This window comes from Panicum virgatum, chromosome 8K, assembly GCF_016808335.1.
Source record: "Panicum virgatum strain AP13 chromosome 8K, P.virgatum_v5, whole genome shotgun sequence".
Taxonomy (NCBI): Eukaryota; Viridiplantae; Streptophyta; class Magnoliopsida; order Poales; family Poaceae; genus Panicum; species Panicum virgatum.
The window spans coordinates 63,477-84,992 of NC_053143.1; the positions used below are offsets into that span (position 1 = coordinate 63,477).

Genomic DNA, 21,516 nt, shown 5'->3' on the forward strand with positions numbered 1-21,516 from the left:
AGAGGGGAGGGCGATGACGTAGTTCAAGCAGAAGGAAGGTACGTCGGACGTGAGAGAGGCGCAAAGAACCGATACTACCAACAAATATGTAGGGATCCGGCTCGGAATTGAGGATGAGGGGAAGCGGGCGAGAGGAATGCGGGTTGATACTGGTGTTGATTTCCAATTCCAAATTCTAAAACATCCAAACAGTTGGCATTCGAATATGCCAATACCAATTCCAAATACCAATCCTGAATATCTACATTCAAACTGAGTGCAGTGTTTGCAACTGTCTTATTACACAAGAGGTACGTTTTGTTTTGTTTTGTTTGAGAGTTGAGACCAGATCAGTCACAAGGAAAGGCTGGGCCGGGCTGGGCCTGGGCTACTTCCTCCCAGTCGGTCGACTTCGAGAGCGCAGCAGGTTGGGGGCTCCTATATATTTTGTTGAAGATAGTTAATCAATTCATCTATAAAGCCCACTAAAGCCCATTTACTAAAAAAAATGTTAAACCAACATTTCAAAAATATTGAACTAACATATTAAAATGTTGAGCCAACATTCAAAAAAATGTTGAACCAGCATTTGAAAAATGTTGAACCAACATTTTTTTCTCGTCTTCTCTGTCGCCGTTCGCCGGCGACACGGCAGTCGTTGTACGCCTTGGCGCCGAGGTCCCCGACACATTGCAACATGGCCACGAGCGATCCGAGCGCGGCGTCCATCATGGCCACGGCGCTCGTGTCCCCGGCTCTCTCGCCGCCGCACTTGTTGAACAGCATCGTTGTGTCCTAGCTCCCCAGGAACGAGTCGTTCCCATGGCGCACGAAGCAAGTGCAGCTGCACCGCGGCACCCGCTGCCGTGTTGCAGAGCGAGGAGAGCTTGGAGGAGGCGGACTTGACGCAGCCGCAACAGACGGCGGCGGGGAGGCCAGAACGACACTGGTACACGCCGGCCACGCCTGTGGCGGCCGACGGCGAGGTGTAGTTGGCGTAGGCCGTGGAGCCGGCAATGTTGACGAGCGCGCGTGGGGCTTCGTGGGCGGCGGCCGCCGCCGGGGATGGAAGGTGGGTGAGAGGAAGGGGAGAGAGGAAACTAGGATTTTGAGGTGGATCCAAGGGCTAGAATTATTTATATGAATCTCAAACACTGGAGTTGCAAAAAATCTTGTGGAAGATAGATAGGTTCACGTAGCAAGTTGGGCTGCCAGTTTTAGTCTTTAAGGCCTAGGCCGTGTTTGGATGCAAAATTCCAAATTCCAAATTTTTTTTCCGGCATCTGCATGGAGATTTAAATCTAGACAAAATAAAAAACACATTGCGACTGCTGTCTGTAAATGGCGAGACGAATCTAATGAACCTAATTAGGCTGTAATTAGATGCTAAATTGCTACAGTAATGCTACAATAAATAACCTCTAATGACGTATTAATTAAGCTCATTAGATTCGTCTCGCGATTTACAGACGAGTTTTATAATTATTTTTGTAATTAGTCTATGTTTAATATTTCAAATGTAAAAAAATGTATTTTCAAAAATTTTACAGAGCGCAACCAAACACGGCCCTACTATCCCTAAGGGGAAAAAAAAGTATAGCTTGTCTTCTCTTCTTCCTCTTCCGTTGCTTGCCGCGCCGCCGCTCCCCAGCCCAGATGGCGGCGCCGCTCCTCTTCTACGACCTGAGCCTCATCCCGCCCTCCTCCATTGGCGGTGGCGCCGATGACAACTCAAACCCCTCCTCCCGCCTCCAACTGTTAGCCGCCACGGCCCGCGCTCTCGAGCTCGGCTACGCCGCCGTCGCGCTCGACCACCCCCACCGCGGTCTCCTCGCCGACTCCAACCGCTGCCGCACCGAACCTTTCCCGCCCCTCTCCTCTCTCCCACTCCCGTCCTCCGCCGCTCTCCATCGCTGCCGCCTCGCCTCCCCCGCCTCCGAGCCCTTCCGCCAATACACCCGCATCACCCTCTCCCTCGACTCCGCCGCCGCCGCCGCTTCCGCCCTCGCTCCCTCTGCCTCCCGCCTTCTCCGCACCTACGACCTCGTCGCAGCCCGCCCCCTCACCCAGGCCGCCTTCGACCACCTCTGCCAGGCTCCCCTCTCTGCCCAACACCTTGATCTCATCTCCATCGACTTCTCCTCCCACAGCAACCTGCCCTTCCGCATCAAGCTCCCCATGCTCAAGCTTGCGCTGCAAAAGGGGCTGCATTTTGAGATTGCCTACTCCCCCCTAATTTCTACTGACATCAATGCCAAGAGAAACCTCCTAGCTCAAGTCAAGGTTATTTAATCACACATTCAAATCCCACCAAAACCAACATTGGTTTCCGATATACAGCACTTGTATCTAATAACGTGTTCTATTTTCAGCTCTTGGTGGATTGGACTAAAGGAAAGAATCTCGTCATCTCAAGCGCTGCTCATACTGCATCCCAGCTCAGAGGGCCCTATGATGTCATCAATCTATCTACTTATTTGCTTGGCCTTCCCATCAACCGAGCAAAAGCTGCAATGTCCACAAACTGCAGGTCACTTGTTCGGTTCTCAAGCATGCACCTTATTTTTGAAATTGTGATAGGATTGAATGTGCATTGTATTTCAGTGTAACCCCTTTGCAAAGGAGCATCTTGTAGTGCTGGTAAATATTTTTGGTAGAGCTTCATCTGATTCTGATTCTCTATGGGAGTTTATTCTCTGAGAGAAAAATGATTCACTAGCTGAAAAGTGATCCTCTAAGATTAACTCTATGAAAAACAGATCCAATGTGAGAAGTGAATCAAGAGAAGCTACTTTTTTCAGCTCTCATTTCCTTCGTTCATTTCAGATAATCACTTCGCAGAATCATCATAGAATCACTTCTCTTAGAAAAACTGTTCGGCAGAGCTTCTTCTGGGTTCACTTCAGCCTAAAAGCTGCTCTGAGAGCTCTGCCAAACATGGCCTTAGCATCCTTTTGTTTTATTTAGTTTCAGATTTCTGATTGCAACCTGCAACCAGCCATTCTGTCAAATTATGCCACCTACCTTCTATTTACAAAGGAGACATATGTTGCTTGAATTGAAATGTGATACTGTACAATCTGCTCATTGCCAGGTCACTTGTTTTGAAGGCTCTGATGAAGAAACATTTCTACAAAGAAACAATTCGAGTCGACAGATTTTTACTAAATGAACAATTGAGTTCAACAAAATTCAAACTTGTTGATTGGATTGCTTGGAATTCTGTATCATCTGAAGGAGGGGTAAATCACCTGGAACCTTCTTCCAACATTGATGAACTTCCTGGTTCTCCCATACGTGGTGTAATGGAAGGGTCTCATGAAAAACCTCACAATTCTGATGTGTCTGTATTTGCTAAACAGTCAGAACAATCTAATGATCAAGAACAAATCCCATCTCAAACCCAAGAAGAGACACCACAAGTTGGCAGAACTGAAGTTTTAACAGATTGCAGCCAGTCTATCTTGCCAACATCTTATCAAAATGCTGTTCTTGCGAAGGCCGGAAACAGTGAAGTTGTTCCGGATCCTTCCGTGCAAGCTGGTCCAGCTTGTTCTGTTAGTCCAAAAGGTGTAGTGAAGCATGTCAAATTTGTGAATGATGCAATGGAAGTAGATGGAACAGAATCACACAGTCTCATTGTGGGTGACAATATTCCTTCAACTTGTGGTACTAGTATCAAGTTAACAAGCTCCGCTCTTCCCCATGGTGTAGATCTTTCTAGCACTAATCTTGAGGATCATGGTCCATGCCAATCTAGTGAAATACTAGCCAATGCTAAATCTTGTACCAAATATCACACTGATTGCTCATGTGGGGAGAGGGAGAAAACCCTACTGGATCATGAAATTCCTTCTGGTTCTGTTGTTTTCCCTGAGGACAAGGATTTGGACCAGTCTAGGGGCATGCAAGTTGATGCTGAGACTTACAGAGGTACTTTAGAACTATTAGAGTGCCCCCCAAGTGGGTTAGATGACGAGGCATACTCGTGTCATAAAGTACACAGGGATGTTACAATTCAACGGAAAGTTATGGAGGGGGAAATAAAGCAAAGTACGGATGAAAACATAGAACGTACTGCAGAAAATGAGACAGAGTCCAATGACAATAAAATAAAAACATCTATTTCATTGAACCCTGCATTCCATGGTCAGGAGATCAGCTTAACTAGTTATACAAGAAGTACTGACGCAAGTTGTGAAAGTGGCGAGCTGAAAGAACTAAAGTCTGAGGAAACAAATGCTTTTTTGGAGAGAAGTGTTGCTAAAACACATGAGCTACTACCAAAATATTCTTATCCAAGTGGTATGGTTGGGATGTCCACAATCAGATCAGGTACGATATGATGTGCAAGTGCTAAGTACTCTACTTTTTGAATTTGCAACACTTCTACATCTTTGTACTCTTTACAATTCAGAATTCTTTCAACTAGTTATAGTAAATAGTGTCTTTTTGTGATGCACTCTATTTCTTTTATGTTAATTCATTTATGCTTCTATTAGTGCCAAGTTCTGTGAGATGATACAATGGATTTTGGATTATCTTTCTTTTGTAAGGGAAAGGCGTTTTTTTTGGGAGAAAGGGAAAGGCATTTAGAAGCAGTGTTTTAAAGGCGGTGCCTAGGCGTCCAGGCGCACCCAGCTCGCCTTGGGTTATAGTGGTGCCTTGTCACCTAGGCGTCGCCTAGGTGCTGCCTAGGCGTCCAGGCGTACCCATCTTGCCTCGCCTCGCCTTACCGCCTTTAAAACACTGTTTAGAAGGATAGTTCATGTTCCTTGCTTTCTTTACATATTCCTACAAAATGAGCTAAGTTTCTATTGGGGGTATTCAATGTGTTATAAGAAAATGGTTTTTATTTTTTGTAGAAAACGAATAATAAGTTGATTATCTATCTTTCAAGCAAATCTAAAGTTCTGTTGTTTCTGCAGAAAAGAAAAGACATAAACTAAGGCCGTACTGTCCAGCTTATCTTCCTTTCTTGGGCTTCCTTAGGTCAGTGCATTTCAAGAAGAAAATATGCAAAGTAAGAGGGCTGTTCAAACACACGTGAGGTTTTATTTCACTTTGATAGGAATGTGGTGTCACTTACCATCCCTGAATCATTATGTAACAAGGGACAATTGAAGAATTTCCCATTGAAAAATTTCAGTTTCAAGTTTCAACATCAAATGCAAACTCATTTACCATCAGTTGTATTGTTATTGTACCTATGGAAATTGTCATACCTGAGAGGTGGGAAAACTTCCTTTTTGGTTCCTGCATACGTGGTCTAGATCTTTAACTCTTCCTAGTTGTTGGGGTGCGCCTTAGGTTTCCAAAGGCTAAGGACCCCCTTTGTGTACAAAAGAGGCCCGAAATGGTGGTTTTAAGGGCTTGTTTGTGAGGTCTAGGGACTTAGTTGCAGCATCCAGGGACATGTGTAAGTTGCAGGGACTCCTTTGTGAATCCTGATGTCAAGGGCGCCGGCGTCTAGGGTAGCAGGGCCTCGACTACGGAGTTCGTAGTCGCGGCAGGTAATGGTGTCGGGGTTGTTGCCCGGCTGCCCAATGTTGAAGGGGATGAGATTAAGATAGAGAGAGAGAGAGGATTTGAGAGATTGATAATACTTGCTTAATCTTAATCATCCGAGTACAATAGATTATATAGGTCTTGGCCTCCTAAGCTTAAGGAAATAACCACCAGGAGATCACCTTCCTATTTCCTAGCCACTGATCGCGGCATCCTTGGCGGCGGCGCGCGCCTCGCGCACGCGTGGGCGGTGCTGGTACTGCCTGCCCCACATGACATCTCTCCCCCCTCGACGAGCAGCTCGTCCTCGAGCTGGAAAGAGGGATACCGCTCGGTGAAGCTGTCAACATCTTCCCATGTGGCGGACGCTGCCAGTTCCCCCTTCCAACGAACTAGGATCTGGCGAACGCCCCTGGCCATGCGGGCGTGCTTAGCTTGTTCTGGCTCAAGCACCACAGCTCCGTTGCTGGTGGGCGGTAGGGGTGGTGGAGCAGCTGGAGGAGTACCGACGGACTTCTTCAAGAGCCCCACATGGAAGACATTGTGAAGGCGTGCGGACGGCGGCAGCTCGAGGCGGTAGGCGATGTCGTTGATGATAGCGGCGACGCGATACGGCCCGTAGAATCGGGGCCAAAGCTTCCCTTTTGCCGGAACCTGCAGCGACGACGGCGCGCGGTGTCGCAGACGTAGCCACACCCAATCATCGACCTTGAATTGTACCTCGCGGTGGTGCTTGTCGTAGTGGCGCTTGTATACCGCCTGCGCCTGCTCGAGGCGGTAGCGAACATTCGCCAGCAGCTCATCCCGTTCGGCCATGCTCCGCGCCACGGCCGCCACGCGCGTTTCGTCCGGCTCGTACGATCGGATGGAAGGGGGTTGCGGCCGTACACAATCCGGAACGGAGTGTCCTTGAGCGCGGTCTGGAAGGCGGTGTTGTAGATGTACTCCGCCCAGGGCAGCCAACGGAGCCACTGCCGGGGTCGATCGCCCGTGAGGCAGCGAAGGTACATGACGATCTTGTTTGCCGCCTCAGTTTGCCCAACGGACTGTGAATGGAACGCCGATGTCATCTGCAGCTTCGTGCCTGAGAGCCGCATGAGCTCCTTCCAGAACAGGGAGGTGAACACCGAATCGCGATCTGACACCATGGACTGTGGCACCCCATGTAGGCGTACGATCTCGGCGAAGAACGCCTGTGCCACTGACTCCGCCAGTACGGGTGAGCGAGCGGAATGAAGTGGCAGTGCTTACTAAATCGGTCCATGACGGTGAGGATGATCGATTTGCCTCCGACGCGCGGTAAGGCCTCGATGAAGTCGAGCCCCACGTCCGACCACACCATGGTGGGCACCCAGTGGCAGGAGCAGCCCAGTCGGATGCAGGTGTTCGGACTTGTGGCGTTGGCATGTCGCGCAAGCCCTCACGTAGTCCTGGACCACCGCCCGCAACCTTGGCGAGTGGAAGTCACGGCGCAGCCTGTGGAGTGTGCGTTGGACGCTCTCGTGGCCGTCGTCATGCACCCTGGCGAGCACCTCGTGGAGGAGCGGCGATGCAGGCGGGATGTAGAGCCGGCCCTAGAACGCCACCAAGCCGTCGACCAGCGACCATGGCGTCGTTGGCCGTCAGCGATCTCGGTCCGGAGCGTCACTAGTGCTGGATCCGTGCTGTTGGCGTGGCGGAGGCGGTCGATGAAAACAAACCGTGGCCTGGAGACTACGAAGAGCGCCATCTCCTCGGTGTCGCGCCTAGAGAGCGCGTCGGCCACGACATTTGTGATGCCCGCCTTGTACTCGACGGTGAAATCGAAGCCGAGGAGCTTGCCAACCCAATGGTGTTACGGAATGGTCGCTAGGCACTGGTCGAGGAGGAACTTGAGGCTGTAGTGGTCCGTCTTGACGACGAAGCGACGTCCCCAAAGGTACGGCCTCCAGTGGCGGATGGCGAGCACGAGGCCGATGAGTTCCCGCTCGTACGCCGCAAGCGAGCGATGCCGAGGCACCACCAGCCTGCTGAAGAAGGCGATGGGGTGATGCTCCTCCAAGAGGACCGCACCGAACCCGTACGTGGACGCATCGCACTCCACCACGAACGGCTTGGCGAAGTCGGGGAGCGCGAGCACCAGCGCTGTCGTGATCGCAGTCTTGAGCGCGGCGAAGGTGGCCGTGGCCTCCTCGGTCCAGGAGAATCCTTCCTTGCGGAGCAGGGCGGTGAGGGGAGCGGCGATGGAACCGTAGTCCTTGACGAACTTGCGGTAATACCCGGCGAGGCCGAGGAAGCCGCGGACTACACGCGCAGACTTGGGCTGAGGCTAGTCCGCCACGGCCTGCACCTTGGCCGGATCCATCGCCACGCTCCCTGCAGAGATCGTGTGCCCCAGGTACGCGACGGAAGTGGCGCCGAACGCGCACTTGGAATGCTTGACGAAGTGCCGATGTTGCCGCAGGATGTCGAGGACGGTGCGCACATGCCGTAGATGGGACGCCCACGAGTCGCTGAAGATCAGTATGTCGTTGAAGAAGACGAGGACGAAGCGACGGAGTAACGGCTGGAGAATGTCGTTCATGAGGGCGTGGAACATCGCCGGAGCGTTGCACAACCCGAATGACATCACCAGGAACTCATAGAGCCCGTCGTGGGTCCGGAACGCCGTCTTGGCAACGTCGGCGGCGGTCATCCGGACCTGGTGCTACCCCAGGCGGAGGTCGAGCTTGGTGAAGAAGCAGGCGGCGCGCAACTCGTCGAGCAGTTCGTCCACCACCAGGATGGGGTAGGCGTCCTTGACGGTGATGGCGTTAAGCGCGCGGTAGTCAACGCAGAAGCGCCAGGAGCCATCCGGCTTCTTGACGAGGAGGAACGGCGATGAGAACGTCGACGTGCTGCGCCGGACGATGCCCTGGGCGAGCATGGCGGCGCACTGGCGTTCCAGCTCGTCCTTGTGGGCAGCCGGGTAGCGGTATGAGCGGATCAAGGTGATGCTGTGATGCTGTGATCCCGAGTCCGTGGGGGAGGCATGCCCGTCGGCTCCGCGAAGATGTCCGTGAACTCCTGGAGCATCGCCTGGAGCATGTCGTCCCCTGAGCACACACGCAGCGCGGGACCCTTGGGCCCTGCAATTCCTTGCCAGCAAACTTTATGGTCCCTGTGCCAAAAGGACATGGTTAGGGCACTGAAATCCCAGAGGATCGGCCCAAGGGAGGCCATCCAATGCGTGCCCAAGACGGTGTCGTAGCCGGCAAGCGGGAGGGCGTAGAAGTCCGCCGCGAACGCCTCGTCGTCGATGGTGAACGGCGCCGCACGGTAGATGCCGGGGCACGGAACACGTTCACCATTGGCCACCGTGACCCGCAGGGCGCCCCGGGGTTGGAGTTGCAGCGACGTTCGGCGCGCCACGTCCTCGACGATGAAGCTGTGCGTGGAGCCGGAGTCTAGGAGTGCGAGGAGCGTGGAATCCCCGAGCCGCAGATGAACCTGCATGGTCTCGTCCATGTGGACGCCAGCGATGGCGTGCAGCGAGATCTGCGGCGCGTCCTCCATGGCCGGTGCCATGGCGGCGGCGGCGGCGTCGTCGTCCTCGGCCAGGTCGACGAGGAAGAGGCGCTGGCACATGCGGTTGTGGCCACGTGCGAATCGCTTGTTGCAGTTGAAGCAGAGCCCCAGTCGACGGCGTTCCTCCATCTCGGTCTGGGACAGCCGTTTCACCGGTCTGCCCTCGACGGACACTTGCGCGGGCGTGGGCGCAGTTGGCGGCGCGGTCGCCGACGCCGGTAGAGGGAGGCGCTGGGGAGCGGGTAGGATGCTCCGCTGGCCTGCACACGGCGCGGCGCGGAGGGCGCGGCCGCGGCTGGCGTCGCGCACTGATTACGCAACTCCAGCTTGCGAGCAAGGCTCATGGCGGCGGCGAGGGAGTGCGGGTTGTGTATTTCCACGTCGAGGCTGAGGGGCGGCTGCAGTCCCGCCGTGAAGATCTACACTTTTTGGATCTCCGAGAGCGTGCCTGCGCGAGGAAGAAGTAACTCGAACCGATCTTGGTACTCGACCACGGATCCGGTACGCTTGCACGCCATGAGTTCGCTGAGGTTGTTGGATCGCAGAGGGGGACCGAAACGCAGGTTCATCAACTTGGTGAAGCGGCGCCATGGCGGAGTGCCCTCGTCACGCTGGACCTAGATGTACCAGCCGCCTCTTCCAGGTTGTACGAGGCCATCCAGACTTTTTCTTCCTCGATGATGCGTTGTTGATGAAAATAGGATTTGCAGCGGTTAATGAACGCTAACGGATCCGATTTACCATCAAACTTGGGGAAGTCCATCTTCTGGAATCTTGGCGGCCGGTCGTTGTGGTGCTCGCCGCCGATCGGTCCACGGCCACCGGAGGACGACGAGTCGACGAGTCGGCGCGGTGCTCCTGCTGGAGCGTGTCCACCTTGGACTGGAGTGTCTCCACGGTGGTCGTCAACTTGGCGATGAGCGTCGCAAGATCGGCGATGGTTGGCTCGGCCATCGGCGACGAAATGGATGTTGTCGGGGACGGCGGCTTGGTGGGTGTAGGAGCGATCGAGGGGGGGGGGCGTGGTGGGGATGGCTGGAGGTGGAAGAGGATCTTCTGGAAGCTGATACCAGGTTGTCAAGGGCGCCGGCGTCTAGGGTAGCAGGGCCTCGACTACAGAGTTCGTAGTCGTGGCGGGTAATGGCGTCGGGGTTGTTGCCCGGCTGCCCAATGTTGAAGGGGATGAGATTAAGATAGAGAGAGGATTTGGGAGATTGATAATACTTGCTTAATCTTAATCATCTGAGTACAATAGATTATATAGGCTTTGGCTTCCTAAGCTTAAGGAAATAACCACCAGGAGATCACCTTCCTATTTCCTAGCCACTGATCGCGGCATCCTCGGCCGCGGCGCGCGCCTCGCGCACGCGTGGGCGGCGCTGGTACTGCCTGCCCCACATGACACCTGAGGACCTCCTTGTAATATTCAACCCCACTAATGGAATAAATATAAACAACGACCTCCCCCTCCTCCCTATAAATAGAGCCCTAGGGCTTTGGGGAGAGGACTTCTGGCCATTTGCTCTCTTGTTCACTTGTTTGTGATGGATAAGTCCTTGTACTCTGGTCTTTGTGGGGCTCTGTACTTGTGGGGCTGCAGCACCTTTCCTGCTGCATTGCTGTCCCTAGAGGACAACATCTTGGACTGCCTTTGGGAGGTAAGACAATAGTCAGTTAGCATCTAGGACAGTCCTTGTGGACAGTAGCATGGTGGTCTTGCTGCCCCATTTAGGACAGCAGCAGTTATCATCTTAGACTAGCTTTTAGACTAGAATCTTAGACTAGCATCCTGGCTGCCCAGCCAGCTATAAATATGTATCCCCAGCCCCTTGGATTGGTATGGCTTTGAGTTTGTGAATATGAGAAAACCAGAAAATTGCCCCAAGTTCATTGTCATCCTCTCAGCTCAATGAAAGTTAGAATTGAGCTTCTAACATCTGGTATCAGAGCCGTACTTTCCTGTAGGTTGGATATCTCTTACTCCTCCCCTTCCCAAGCCGCTGTAGCCGCCCAGCCACCACCACTAGCAGCTAGCGCAGCAGCAGCAGCTGCACCAGCCGCTGCAACAGCAGCAGCTCCGGCTGCCTCTTCTTCCCCGTTCTCTTCCCCCTCTCCACGCAACAGCCCCTTGGAGGCGCGCCATGTCCGACGCACCGTCTCAGCGCTCGGTCGCCTCGACCGCACGACGCCAGCGAGACGCCGAGCTCGCCGCGGCAGAGAAGCGCAGGCGAGCGACGGCCCAAGCCGCTGCAGCAGCGGCGAGGGCGGCCAGGCTGGCTGCAGCGGAGCTGGCAGCGGCCAGGGCGGAGGTGGAAGCAGAGGAGGCGGAGGATGCAGCGCGTGCGGCGGAGGTCGAGGTTGAGACCTTGCGCGGCAGCCTCAGCGGCTCCATCGCCGGCGACACCACCGCCGACAGGGACCTTGAGGAGTTGGCAAGGGAGAGGGCGCGGCAGCGGACCGCGCGGTGGGCAGCAGCCCACCCCCACGGCGGCGGCCCGGAGGCCAACGCGCCCGGCGGCGGCGGCCTGGAAGTCGGCGCGCTCGGCGGTGGCGATCCAACGACCCGCGCGCCCGGCGGCGGTCCGGGGGGGCCGCGCGCCCGGCGGCGGAGGCCGCGCCCCTGGTGGCGGCGCGCAGGGGAAAGCGGCGCCCCTGGCGGCGGCGCGCAGGGCGGTGGCGGCGCTCCTAGCTGGGGTGGGCGCGGCGGCGCCCCCAGCTACCACGGCCTCCAGGCGGTGGTCAGGGACGTCGGTCCCGGCGGTGGGTGGCCCACCCTCACCAAGACCAACTACGTCGAGTGGGCCGCGGTCATGGAGGTGAAGCTCCAGGTGCGGCATATGTGGGAGGCAGTCCGGTACGGCGACGTCGACTACGATGAGGATCGACGGGCGCTAGATGCTCTCATCGCAGCAGCCCCGCCCGAGATGCAGTTCACGCTTTCCAAGAAGCGAACTGCCAAGGAGGCCTGGGACTCTATCGCTGCGGCACGTATCGGCAGCGACCGCGCCCGCAAGACCACTCTCCTGGCACTTCGCAAGGAGTGGGAGAACCTGGCCTTCAAGCCAGGTGAGGATGTTGATGACTTCGCCCTCCGTCTCAACACTCTGCTGCAGAAGGTGGTGCAGTTCGGCGACGACACCTACGACGAGGAGAGAGCCGTCGAGAAGCTCTTCCGCTGCGTCCCCGAGAGGTACAGGCAGACCGCTCGCTCGATCGAGTCTCTGCTGGACCTCTCCACCATGACGATCGAGGAGGCGATAGGTCGCCTCAAGGTCGTCGACAGCGACGAGCCACAGCCTCCCTCGGGAGGCATCTCCATCGGTGGGAAGCTCCACATCACTCAGGAGCAGTGGGAGGCTCGGCGCGGTGACAGGAGGAGGGGGGAGCCCTCTTCCTCGACTGGTGGCCGCAAGCGCGGCAAGCCGCGAAAGGGGCGCGGAGGTGCCCAAGCCGGGGCACGAGGGCGCGCCGAGGGTGGCGCCCGCGGAGATGCTCAGGGCGGCGCCGCTGACAGGCCCAAGGCGGCACGAGACGACGCCTGCCACAACTGTGGCAGGCCCGGCCACTGGGCCAGGGACTGCCCGCAGCGGAGGCGTGGGGGCCAAGCCCACGTCGCGGAGGCCCAGCCGGATGACGAGCCGGCTCTGTTCCTACTCCACGGGGACATGGAGCCGCATCCGGCGGCACCGCCTGTCACCGCTCTACTCCACCTCGACGAGCCGCGTGCCCGAGTTCTCCTCGGCAACGGCTCCGACGACGACAGGGTCGATGGCTGGTACCTCGACTCCGGCGCCACGCGCCACATGACCGGGCGGCGGGAGTTCTTCTCCGACTTGGACGTCGACATAGGTGGCTCCGTCAGGTTCGGGGACTCCTCCGCCGTGGAGATCAAGGGCGTGGGCTCCGTGATCTTCACCGCCAAGTCCGGAGAGCACCGGATGCTCACCGGAGTCTACTACATCCCGGCGCTGCGGAACTCCATCATTAGCCTTGGGCAGCTCGATGAGAGCGGCTCCCGCGTGGTGATCGACAGCGGGTTCCTCCGCATCTGGGATCACCGTCGCCAGCTTCTCGCCAGGGTGGTTCGAGGGAAGAACCGCCTCTACATCCTCCATGTCGGGGTGGCACAGCCTCTTTGTCTTGCAGCTCGCAGGGACGACGAGGCATGGCAGTGGCACGAGCGCTTTGGGCACCTCCACTTTGAGTCCCTGAAGCGGCTCGGCGCCAAGGAGATGGTGCGAGGCCTCTCGTGCCTCGACCACGTGGAGCAGCTCTGCGACGTCTGCGTGCTGACGAAGCAGAGGCGGCACTCCTTCCCCCAGCAGGCGAGCTTCCGAGCTAAGGAGCGGCTCGAGCTCGTACACGGGGACTTGTGTGGCCCGGTGACACCGGTCACACCAGGAGGGCGGCGCTACTTCCTGCTGCTCGTCGACGACCTCTCCCGCTTCATGTGGGTGATGATCCTCGGCAGTAAGGGAGAGGCTGCGGACGCCATCAGGCGTGCTCAGGCTGCTGCGGAGGCGGAGAGCGGCCGCAAGTTGCGCGTGCTGCGCACCGACAACGGCGGCGAGTTCACGGCGGCCGAGTTCACGGCGTACTGCGCGGATGAGGGCATCTAGCGCCACTACTCTGCGCCGTACAGCCCGCAGCAGAATGGCGTCGTCGAGCGGCGCAACCAGACGGTGGTGGGGATGGCCCGGGCCCTCCTCAAGCAGAGGGGCATGCCAGCCGTCTTCTGGGGAGAGGCGGTGGTGACGGCCGTCTACATCCTCAACCGCTCGCCCACCAAGGCACTCGACGGCATGACGCCGTATGAGGCTTGGCATGGGCGTAAGCCGGCGGTCTCCCACCTGTGGGTTTTCGGCTGCCTCGCGTTCACCAAAGAGCTTGGCCACATCGGCAAGCTCGACGACAGGAGCACTCCGGGAGTGTTCATCGGCTACGCGGAGGGTTCGAAGGCCTACCGCATTCTCGACCCGGAGACACAGCGTGTGCGCACGGCGCGCGACGTTGTGTTTGACGAAGGGCGAGGATGGGCGTGGGACAAGGCGGTGTACGACGGCTCGGCTCCGACGTACGACGACTTCACCGTTGAGTACGTCCACTTCGAGGGAGCCGGGGGAGTAGGCAGCTCTCCTTCGCCGAGCGTGCCTACCCCGGTCCCCGAGCCTCCACCGACTCCGGCGCCCGCCACACCGGCGGCACCACGCTCTTCAGCTACGACTCCGGCTGCGCCGAGTTCCTCGGCTGCACCACCACAGCCGGCGACGCCGCGCACTCCAGCACCGACAGCCACTCCTCCGGGCACGCCTACTACAGCACCTGCTCATACTGAGCACAGCCCGGTGGAGTTCGCTACTCCGCTCTCTCACGACGAGGAGCGCATCGGCGCGTACCACGACGGTGAGCCACTGCGGTACCGTACGATGGAGGACCTTCTCGGCGATCAGCCGGTGCCGGGACTGGTGCCGCACGACCTGGAGGCGCAGTTGCACCTCGCGTGCGACGACGGCGAGCCTCGGTCTTTCGCAGAGGCCGAGGGACACGCGGCATGGCGTGCCGCGATGCAGTCGGAGATGGACGCGGTTGAGAAGAACCACACTAGGGAGCTTGCTGATCTCCCTCGTGGTCACCGCGCGATCACCCTTAAGTGGGTGTTCAAGCTGAAGAGGGATGAGGCCGGCACCGTCGTCAAGCACAAGGCTCGCCTGGTGGCACGAGGTTTCGTGCAGCAGGAGGGAGTCGACTTCGACGATGCCTTCGCTCCCGTGGCACGAATGGAGTCCGTGCGACTTCTCCTTGCGCTGGCTGCCCAGGAGGGCTGGCGCGTCCATCACATGGACGTCAAGTCGGCGTTTCTCAACGACGACTTGAAGGAGGAGGTCTACGTGCACCAGCCACCGGGGTTTGCGATCCCCGGCAAGGAGGGTAAGGTGCTACGTCTGCGCAAGGCCCTCTATGGCTTGCGGCAGGCCCTGAGTGCGTGGAACGCCAAGCTGGACTCCACGCTCAAGGGGATGGGCTTCGAGCAAAGCCCGCACGAGGCGGCCATCTACCGGCGGGGCAATGAAGGCAATGCCCTGCTGGTGGGTGTCTACGTCGACGACTTGGTGATCACCGGCACCAAGGATGAGGAGGTGGTGGCGTTCAAGGAGGAGATGAAGGCCACCTTTCAGATGAGCGACCTGGGGTCTCTCTCCTTCTACCTGGGGATCGAGGTGCACCAGGACGACTCCGGGATCACACTTCGACTGACCGCCTACGCCAAGTGCGTCGTCGAGCTCGCCGGGCTCACCGACTGCAACCCAGCTCTCACTCCGATGGAGGAGAGGCTGAAGCTGAGCCGTGACAGCACGACACGACAGAGGAGGTGGACGCTACTCAGTACCGGCGCCTTGTGGGGAGCCTCCGCTACCTCGCCCACACACGGCCAGACTTGGCGTTCTCCGTCGGCTACGTTAGTCGGTTCATGCAGCGACCGACGATGGAGCACCAGCAGGCCGTGAAGAGGATCATCCGCTATGTTGCGGGGACTCTCGACCACGGCCTCCACTACCCGAGGTGCCCTGGAGCGGCACACTTCGTCGGGTACAGCGACCACGCCGGCGACATCGACACCAGCAAGAGCACGAGCAGGATCCTCTTCTTCCTCGGCGAGTGCCTCGTTAGCTGGCAGTCGGTCAAGCAGCAGGTGGTGGCCTTATCCAGCTGCGAGGCCGAGTACATAGCGGCCTCCACCGCGTCGACTCAGGCGCTCTGGCTCGCTCGACTGCTTGGTGATCTACTCGGCAGAGACATTGGAGCAGTGGAGCTCAGGGTGGACAGCAAGTCCGCTCTGGCCTTGGCGAAGAACCCCGTTTTCCATGAACAGAGCAAGCACATCCGGGTGAAGTATCACTTCATTCGAGACTGCTTGGAGGAAGGAAGCAACAAGGCGAGCTACATTAACACCAAGGATCAGCTTGCGGATCTGCTCACCAAGCCCCTTGGGAGGATCAAGTTCCTTGAGCCTTGCTCCAGGACTGGGATGGTCCAACCTTCCCACAAGACGACGCACAAGACTTAGGGGGAGAATGATGGATAAGGCCTTGTACTCTGGTCTTTGTGGGGCTCTGTACTTGTGGGGCTGCAGCACCTTTCCTGCTGCATTGCTGTCCCTAGAGGACAGCATCTTGGACTGCCTTTGGGAGGCAGGACAATAGTCAGTTAGCATCTAGGACAGTCCTTGTGGACAGTAGCATGGTGGTCTTGCTGCCCCATCTAGGACAGCAGCAGTTAGCATCTAGGACAGCAGCAGTTAGCATCTTAGACTAGCTTTTAGATTAGAATCTTAGACTAGCATCCTGGCTGCCCAGCCAGCTATAAATATGTATCCCCAGCCCCTGGGGTTGGTATGCCTTTGAGTTTGTGAATATGAGAAAACCAGAAAATTGCCCTAAGTTCATTGTCATCCTCTCAGCTCAATGAGAGTTAGAATTGAGCTTCTAACAGTTTGCTCTCTCTCACTCACACACACACACAGATTATTTGAGCTTAGGCCCCCTCTTTACCTTTTCTGTTTGGTTTCGCCCCGTCCGATCCCCAACACCAGTGACACTACAAAGCTATCGACTTTCATTTTTTTGTAGGGAAACTCTCCTTTCAGTTCCTACTTTCATGTTTGGTCAAACCAACCTTGCAAAATTAAGATATATATTGATCTGACCAGTGATTGTCGACGCTGTCAGTTCCACTTGGCCCACTATGATTAATACACAAGTTCATGAAATATGATAAATGGTGCAATAGACATGTTATTATAAGTTTGTCTGTTGTCTGAAAGGAAAGATAGGTTAGAAAACAAATAAAAGTTGTGTTGGTTTACTGTTTTGCCAATGCCAAAGATATGATAACAATCTTATCATCTTTTTTTCACATAACATGCTTAGTAATTCTGTATTAATTCGATTCTTAGGTGGTTTTACATTCTCTCAGGTATGATAGAGTTTAGGAAAAAATCCACTTTTGGCCCCTCAACTCTTTACAAAGTCTAATTTTAACCCTCAACTACAAAACCGTCCAGTACCAGTACCCCAACTACCAAAACCGTTCACTTTTAGCACCTGACTCTGATTTTGGTGGTTTTCATCTGACATGGCACATGTTGACCGGTATTGACCCGATGACGTGGACAGACAGGGCACATGTTCTCCATCTCGTCACCGACGTCCACTCCCCGCACAACCACATCCGCGTCGCCGACGTGTCCCCGCGCGCCGCGGGCCACCCGCTGGCCGGCGCCCGCCTCCTCGACGACCCCGCCAACATCCACTCCCTCTCGTTCCCCCGCTGCGCCCGCCGCTGCCCGCTCACCGCCACCTACCTCGACGCCTTCGCCACGCTCCCGCCGCTCCTTCCGCGCCGTCCTCGGCTTCGGCGCCGGCTCCGCGGCCCGCGCGCTCCTCCACTTCCACCCGGACCTCTCCGTGCACGGCTGGGAGCTCGACCCCGCCGTCCTGGCCGTCGCCCGCGACTTCTTCGGCCTCGCCGAGCTCAAGAAGGACCACGCGGCGCGCCTGTCCGTGCACGTCGGCGAGCCGAGCTCGAGAAGGACCACGTGGCGCCAGAATTGAAGGGGAAAGGGACCAGGGAGGCCGAGGGGCTCACCACAAACTCATTTTGGGGGTTGATTTGGGCGGAGAAGGGCCGGAGAAGCAGATCGACGTGAGGGGGGCAGAGCTCGTGGTGCTCCAATGGCGGCCGGCGGCAGGGCCACTGATTCCGACCGATTCAACTGTGGTTCGTCGACACCACAGTGCTCAGGAAGGAGCACGCCGCCGATGCGTTCCAGAGCATGTACGCACAGATGGCATGCGGGTTTGCCAGCGCCACGTCGTGCTCCGCGTGGGCGCCGTCTTCGCGTCGGGCCTCCTCCGCGCCATCCATTTCCTGCAGCTCCACTGGGAGCAGCTCGCCACCGACATCGAGGCCGGCGCGTTGACCCCGCGCATGGCCGACCCGTCTGTTCGCGAGGCCGTGGCGGCCATCCTCCGCCCGGACCGGGAGCTGGCCCGGTTCCTCCACGCCGAGTGCTCCCGCGGCGACTGGGCGGGCATCATCACACGCGTGTGGCCCAACGCCGAGTCTTGCGCGCGCCTTGAGGCTCCTGCTGCTCGGCATCAGCACCACGGCGCCTTCCTCGATGATGGCTGCTGTTCCATGGGCGGCGCGCCCTCCGCCGCCGTGTCCGCCGAGCAGCACGCGGCCGCGCAAGAGCGGAGGCGACCAGGGCGGCGCGGGAAGGCGACCGGGGCTGGTGCGGCGCGCAAGGGCGGAGACAGCCGGGGCTGGGGCCGGGGCGGCGCAGGGAGAGCCGGAGTCGGGGCGCGGGGAGAGAGAAGAAAGATGAGAGAGAGGGGAAGGGATGACATGTGGGACCCACTGCTTAGTTGGCAAAAAAGAAAAAGAAAACCACTGCCACGTCACCTCAAAACCACCAAAACCAGCCTCGAGGGTGAAAATTGAACGGTTTTAACAGTTGAGGTACCAAACTTACCCGGTTGTAGAGTTGGGGGTTAAAGTTGGACTTAGACAAGAGTTGAGGTGCCAAAAATAGACTTTTTTTTATTGTATAGGTAAGAAAAACCTTTTTGTTGCATTTTTTTTCTCATGAAGTCTGCTAACTTACATTAGTGCCGAATCCAGTGTATGCTATGATTCTAGGAAGATATTAACTGTTAGCTCCAGTATGCTATAATTCTAGGAAGATATTAACTGTTAGCTCAATCCTTTTTATCAGCCTGCCATGTGTCTATCTGACACTTCATTCTTCAATGCCTGTGAATTGTGGCTTTCATATATTCAAATTGAAAATAGAAGTAGGTGTTGCTAGATTTTCGCCACAAAATGCTTACATTGATGAATTATATAATCGTGAATGTTAGTTTATGCACTGGTAAACGTTTCCATGTCTAGGCCTCTAGCCTTGAAACAGCTTCAATGTAGTGCCTCATTTGGTGCAGCTTCTTCCTCTATTAAATGAGAAGAAACTTGCATCTAAAGGTGCATGGCTGCTTTGTCAATGTTGAGATTCTTAGGCGTTGTTGGCTTTCTGAAGTAGCATCAAATCATCTCTATTGACTATTCGTCCTGCTATCCTATTTAACTAGGAACACTGATGCAGTAAACGTAGCAGTAGATCCTATGAAGCAATGGTACTAAAACCAATTTGACCACGTTCTGTTAACTGCATTTGGACAATTGTAGTGTCATTGTAGTACCTGGAACCTGCAAAACTATAAATTGGTGCGAACAAACATTCTATCATATCTGTGCTCCCATGTTGCCCACAGCGTAACGAATCAACTAGATGAATCAGTTGTGATGTTGTCATATGCCTTCTGGAAAGATTAAATTGGATGTGTGTATCTCTTGTTTTCTCTCCTTTCTACTTAGTATTGTATCAATATAGTTCATGATAACTTGAACAGATATCAATTTTCTCTTTATATAGAGAACAGTAGTATAGAAAAAGCATAGTAAGGCTCTGTTTGCAATTTTGCATTGCTGTGGCTTGTAAAAAGCACTTATTTGTTGAGTTTAGATGCAGTGATTAGTTCAGGTCATTATATTGGGAGGTGTATCACCAAAATCCTACTAGTATTGGTAAAATATTCCTCTTTAAAAAATTATATTACACAGCGCAGCACATCAAACATACAATGACATGATTCTAAATTTCTAATGAATTTGATGTGAAAAGGTTTGAGAGACCATGATCGTGATAAAAAGGCATAACCCACCATTGCACCTGTAGGAAGATGTGGGGCAGAACCAAAATCTTTTCTCCATATCATGCATCCCACCGGAATGAGAGGTCGTATCAGCTTTCATCTATGTGGTCTCCAGCTGAAGCTTATAACAGTTGAAAATCCTTCATCTATGTGGTCAAACTTATGACAGTTGAGATGGTCGACCAGATATTCTGAACTTCACATTGCATATGAAGAGTGATTTACAATTTACATTGATATAAGCATTCTATTTGAGTTAATTTAGGAGATTATGAACTTCCTTGTACTTGAATGCCAATTATGTCCATAGTTGCATGTCTATATAATCTGTTGTTAAGTTCTTCGTACACATCAACTAAACAATCATTGCATCGCCACTAAAGCTATAGTGGTGTGACTATTTTTATAGTTGACCTAGTAGAAGAAAAGGAAAATCTAGGAGAACTGCGCACTATCCTATTAGTCCCACTTGTTTTCATTATCTTACATGAATGATGCATTGACGTGTTGCTTGACAAAGAGGCATTGCCTCAGTGAAATACTGTTTTTCCCGTCTCTATGCAGCAGAAGTCAAATTGTTTTAACTTGTGTGGCTGTTTTGGCATCTTGAACTTGATGCAGGTTGTGTCTAGATGGAAGTCGTAAGCACTGTGGTGCACACAATACAAGCAATTTGGCCCATGTCAAAAGGCTAATGGATTTATGGTGCCCTTTGACTTTATCTTGTCGGTTGGCTAAGGCCACTTGAAGTCGTCAGGGCATCAGGCTATGTCAACGAGACACAAATTTTTGAGTGGGCTACTGTAGGGATTCACGAGAGGGTGTGGCTACAACAGGAGCAGGGAGTGCTGTGATTGGTTTAAAGGGACCCCCATTGATGTTACCAACCAATTGGCAACTGAAAACAGCGTGCTGGGTCTATAGCTGCATACTTGTGTCCAATAGTTGCTCGGAACAAGACTGATTCTAGTGGGACTCAATCTTGTTTCTAGGCTGCATTGTTCAAAGGGGGCATCATATCTTCATGCCCCACCAATAATCATGGGAGATGTCACTTGTGATTTTGGAAGCTTATCATGGGAACTAGTGTGCTGATGGACTTTGGAGGGATAGAGTCTTGTCAGGGGCTGCTTTCGCACTTCTACAATCATGATCATCTATCATCAGTGAGCTTCCTATCTCTGCATAATCTTTGTTTTTCCACATCTGGATGCCAGTGAACAAACAGCATCTATTGCTAACCATTGCCTTGCATTGGTGACCATGCATACCACATATTCACATTGGTGCGATTAGGAAACGGTGAGGAATGTTAGGAATCAGGCAAACATTTGGCATGTTAATTCCCCAGAAGGCCAGAACTGGTTGGGGACAGACATTTGGTGGTAGTGGTAGGTCCTTTGGCCCTGGTTGCGGTGTGGTCAATTGCAAGTTGAGCGTATGTACATGTCTGTCCTGGTGTACAACAGAAAAGGGCATGTATGTGGTGTAAGGATGATGATATCGAAAAAGGAGGAGTCTCCTTGAATAATCGATCGAATAGAATCGTGGGCACTGTTGTTGTCGTCCTTAATCTCCAGCATTATATTGGTAGGTGTTGCCTTTCACAATCTATATATATGTTGAGATTCTCCTCCGATCCTTGTCAGGATTGTGTTTTTGGTGTCTGCGCTGCTGCTGCTGCTGCTGCTGCTGCTGCATAGTGGTCATA

The 21,516-nt window shown here is 54.9% G+C and overlaps 1 protein-coding gene across 8 annotated transcripts; it reads left to right on the plus strand.

Annotated features, from left to right (window-relative positions):
* Positions 1 to 1,576: 1,576 nt before the first annotated feature.
* LOC120643356 lies at positions 1,577 to 21,378 on the plus strand. 8 transcript variants are annotated; one of them, XM_039919710.1, is made up of 6 exons: positions 1,577 to 2,262; positions 2,352 to 2,509; positions 3,074 to 3,221; positions 3,342 to 4,314; positions 4,908 to 4,971; positions 20,427 to 21,378. In XM_039919710.1, the coding sequence occupies exons 1-6, from the start codon at positions 1,636 to 1,638 to the stop codon at positions 20,551 to 20,553; spliced, it is 2,097 nt and encodes a 698-aa protein (XP_039775644.1). In that variant the 5' UTR covers positions 1,577 to 1,635; the 3' UTR covers positions 20,554 to 21,378. The 8 variants fall into 8 exon arrangements, with proteins under 8 accessions (XP_039775644.1, XP_039775643.1, XP_039775637.1 ...); XM_039919709.1 differs by having other exon boundaries at positions 1,578 to 2,262; positions 3,074 to 4,314; positions 4,908 to 5,002; XM_039919703.1 differs by having other exon boundaries at positions 1,578 to 2,262; positions 3,074 to 4,314.
* Positions 21,379 to 21,516: the final 138 nt, after the last annotated feature.

What these genes read in the sequence shown, in the direction of transcription:
- LOC120643356 (XM_039919703.1), top strand. Translation starts at nt 1,636, where the DNA reads ATGGCGGCGCCGCTCCTCTTCTACGACCTGAGCCTCATCCCGCCCTCC. An exon ending in ACCTCCTAGCTCAAGTCAAG is followed by an intron (nt 2,263 to 2,351) that starts GTTATTTAATCA and finishes TTCTATTTTCAG; the next exon opens with CTCTTGGTGGATTGGACTAA. An exon ending in GCAATGTCCACAAACTGCAG is followed by an intron (nt 2,510 to 3,073) that starts GTCACTTGTTCG and finishes GCTCATTGCCAG; the next exon opens with GTCACTTGTTTTGAAGGCTC.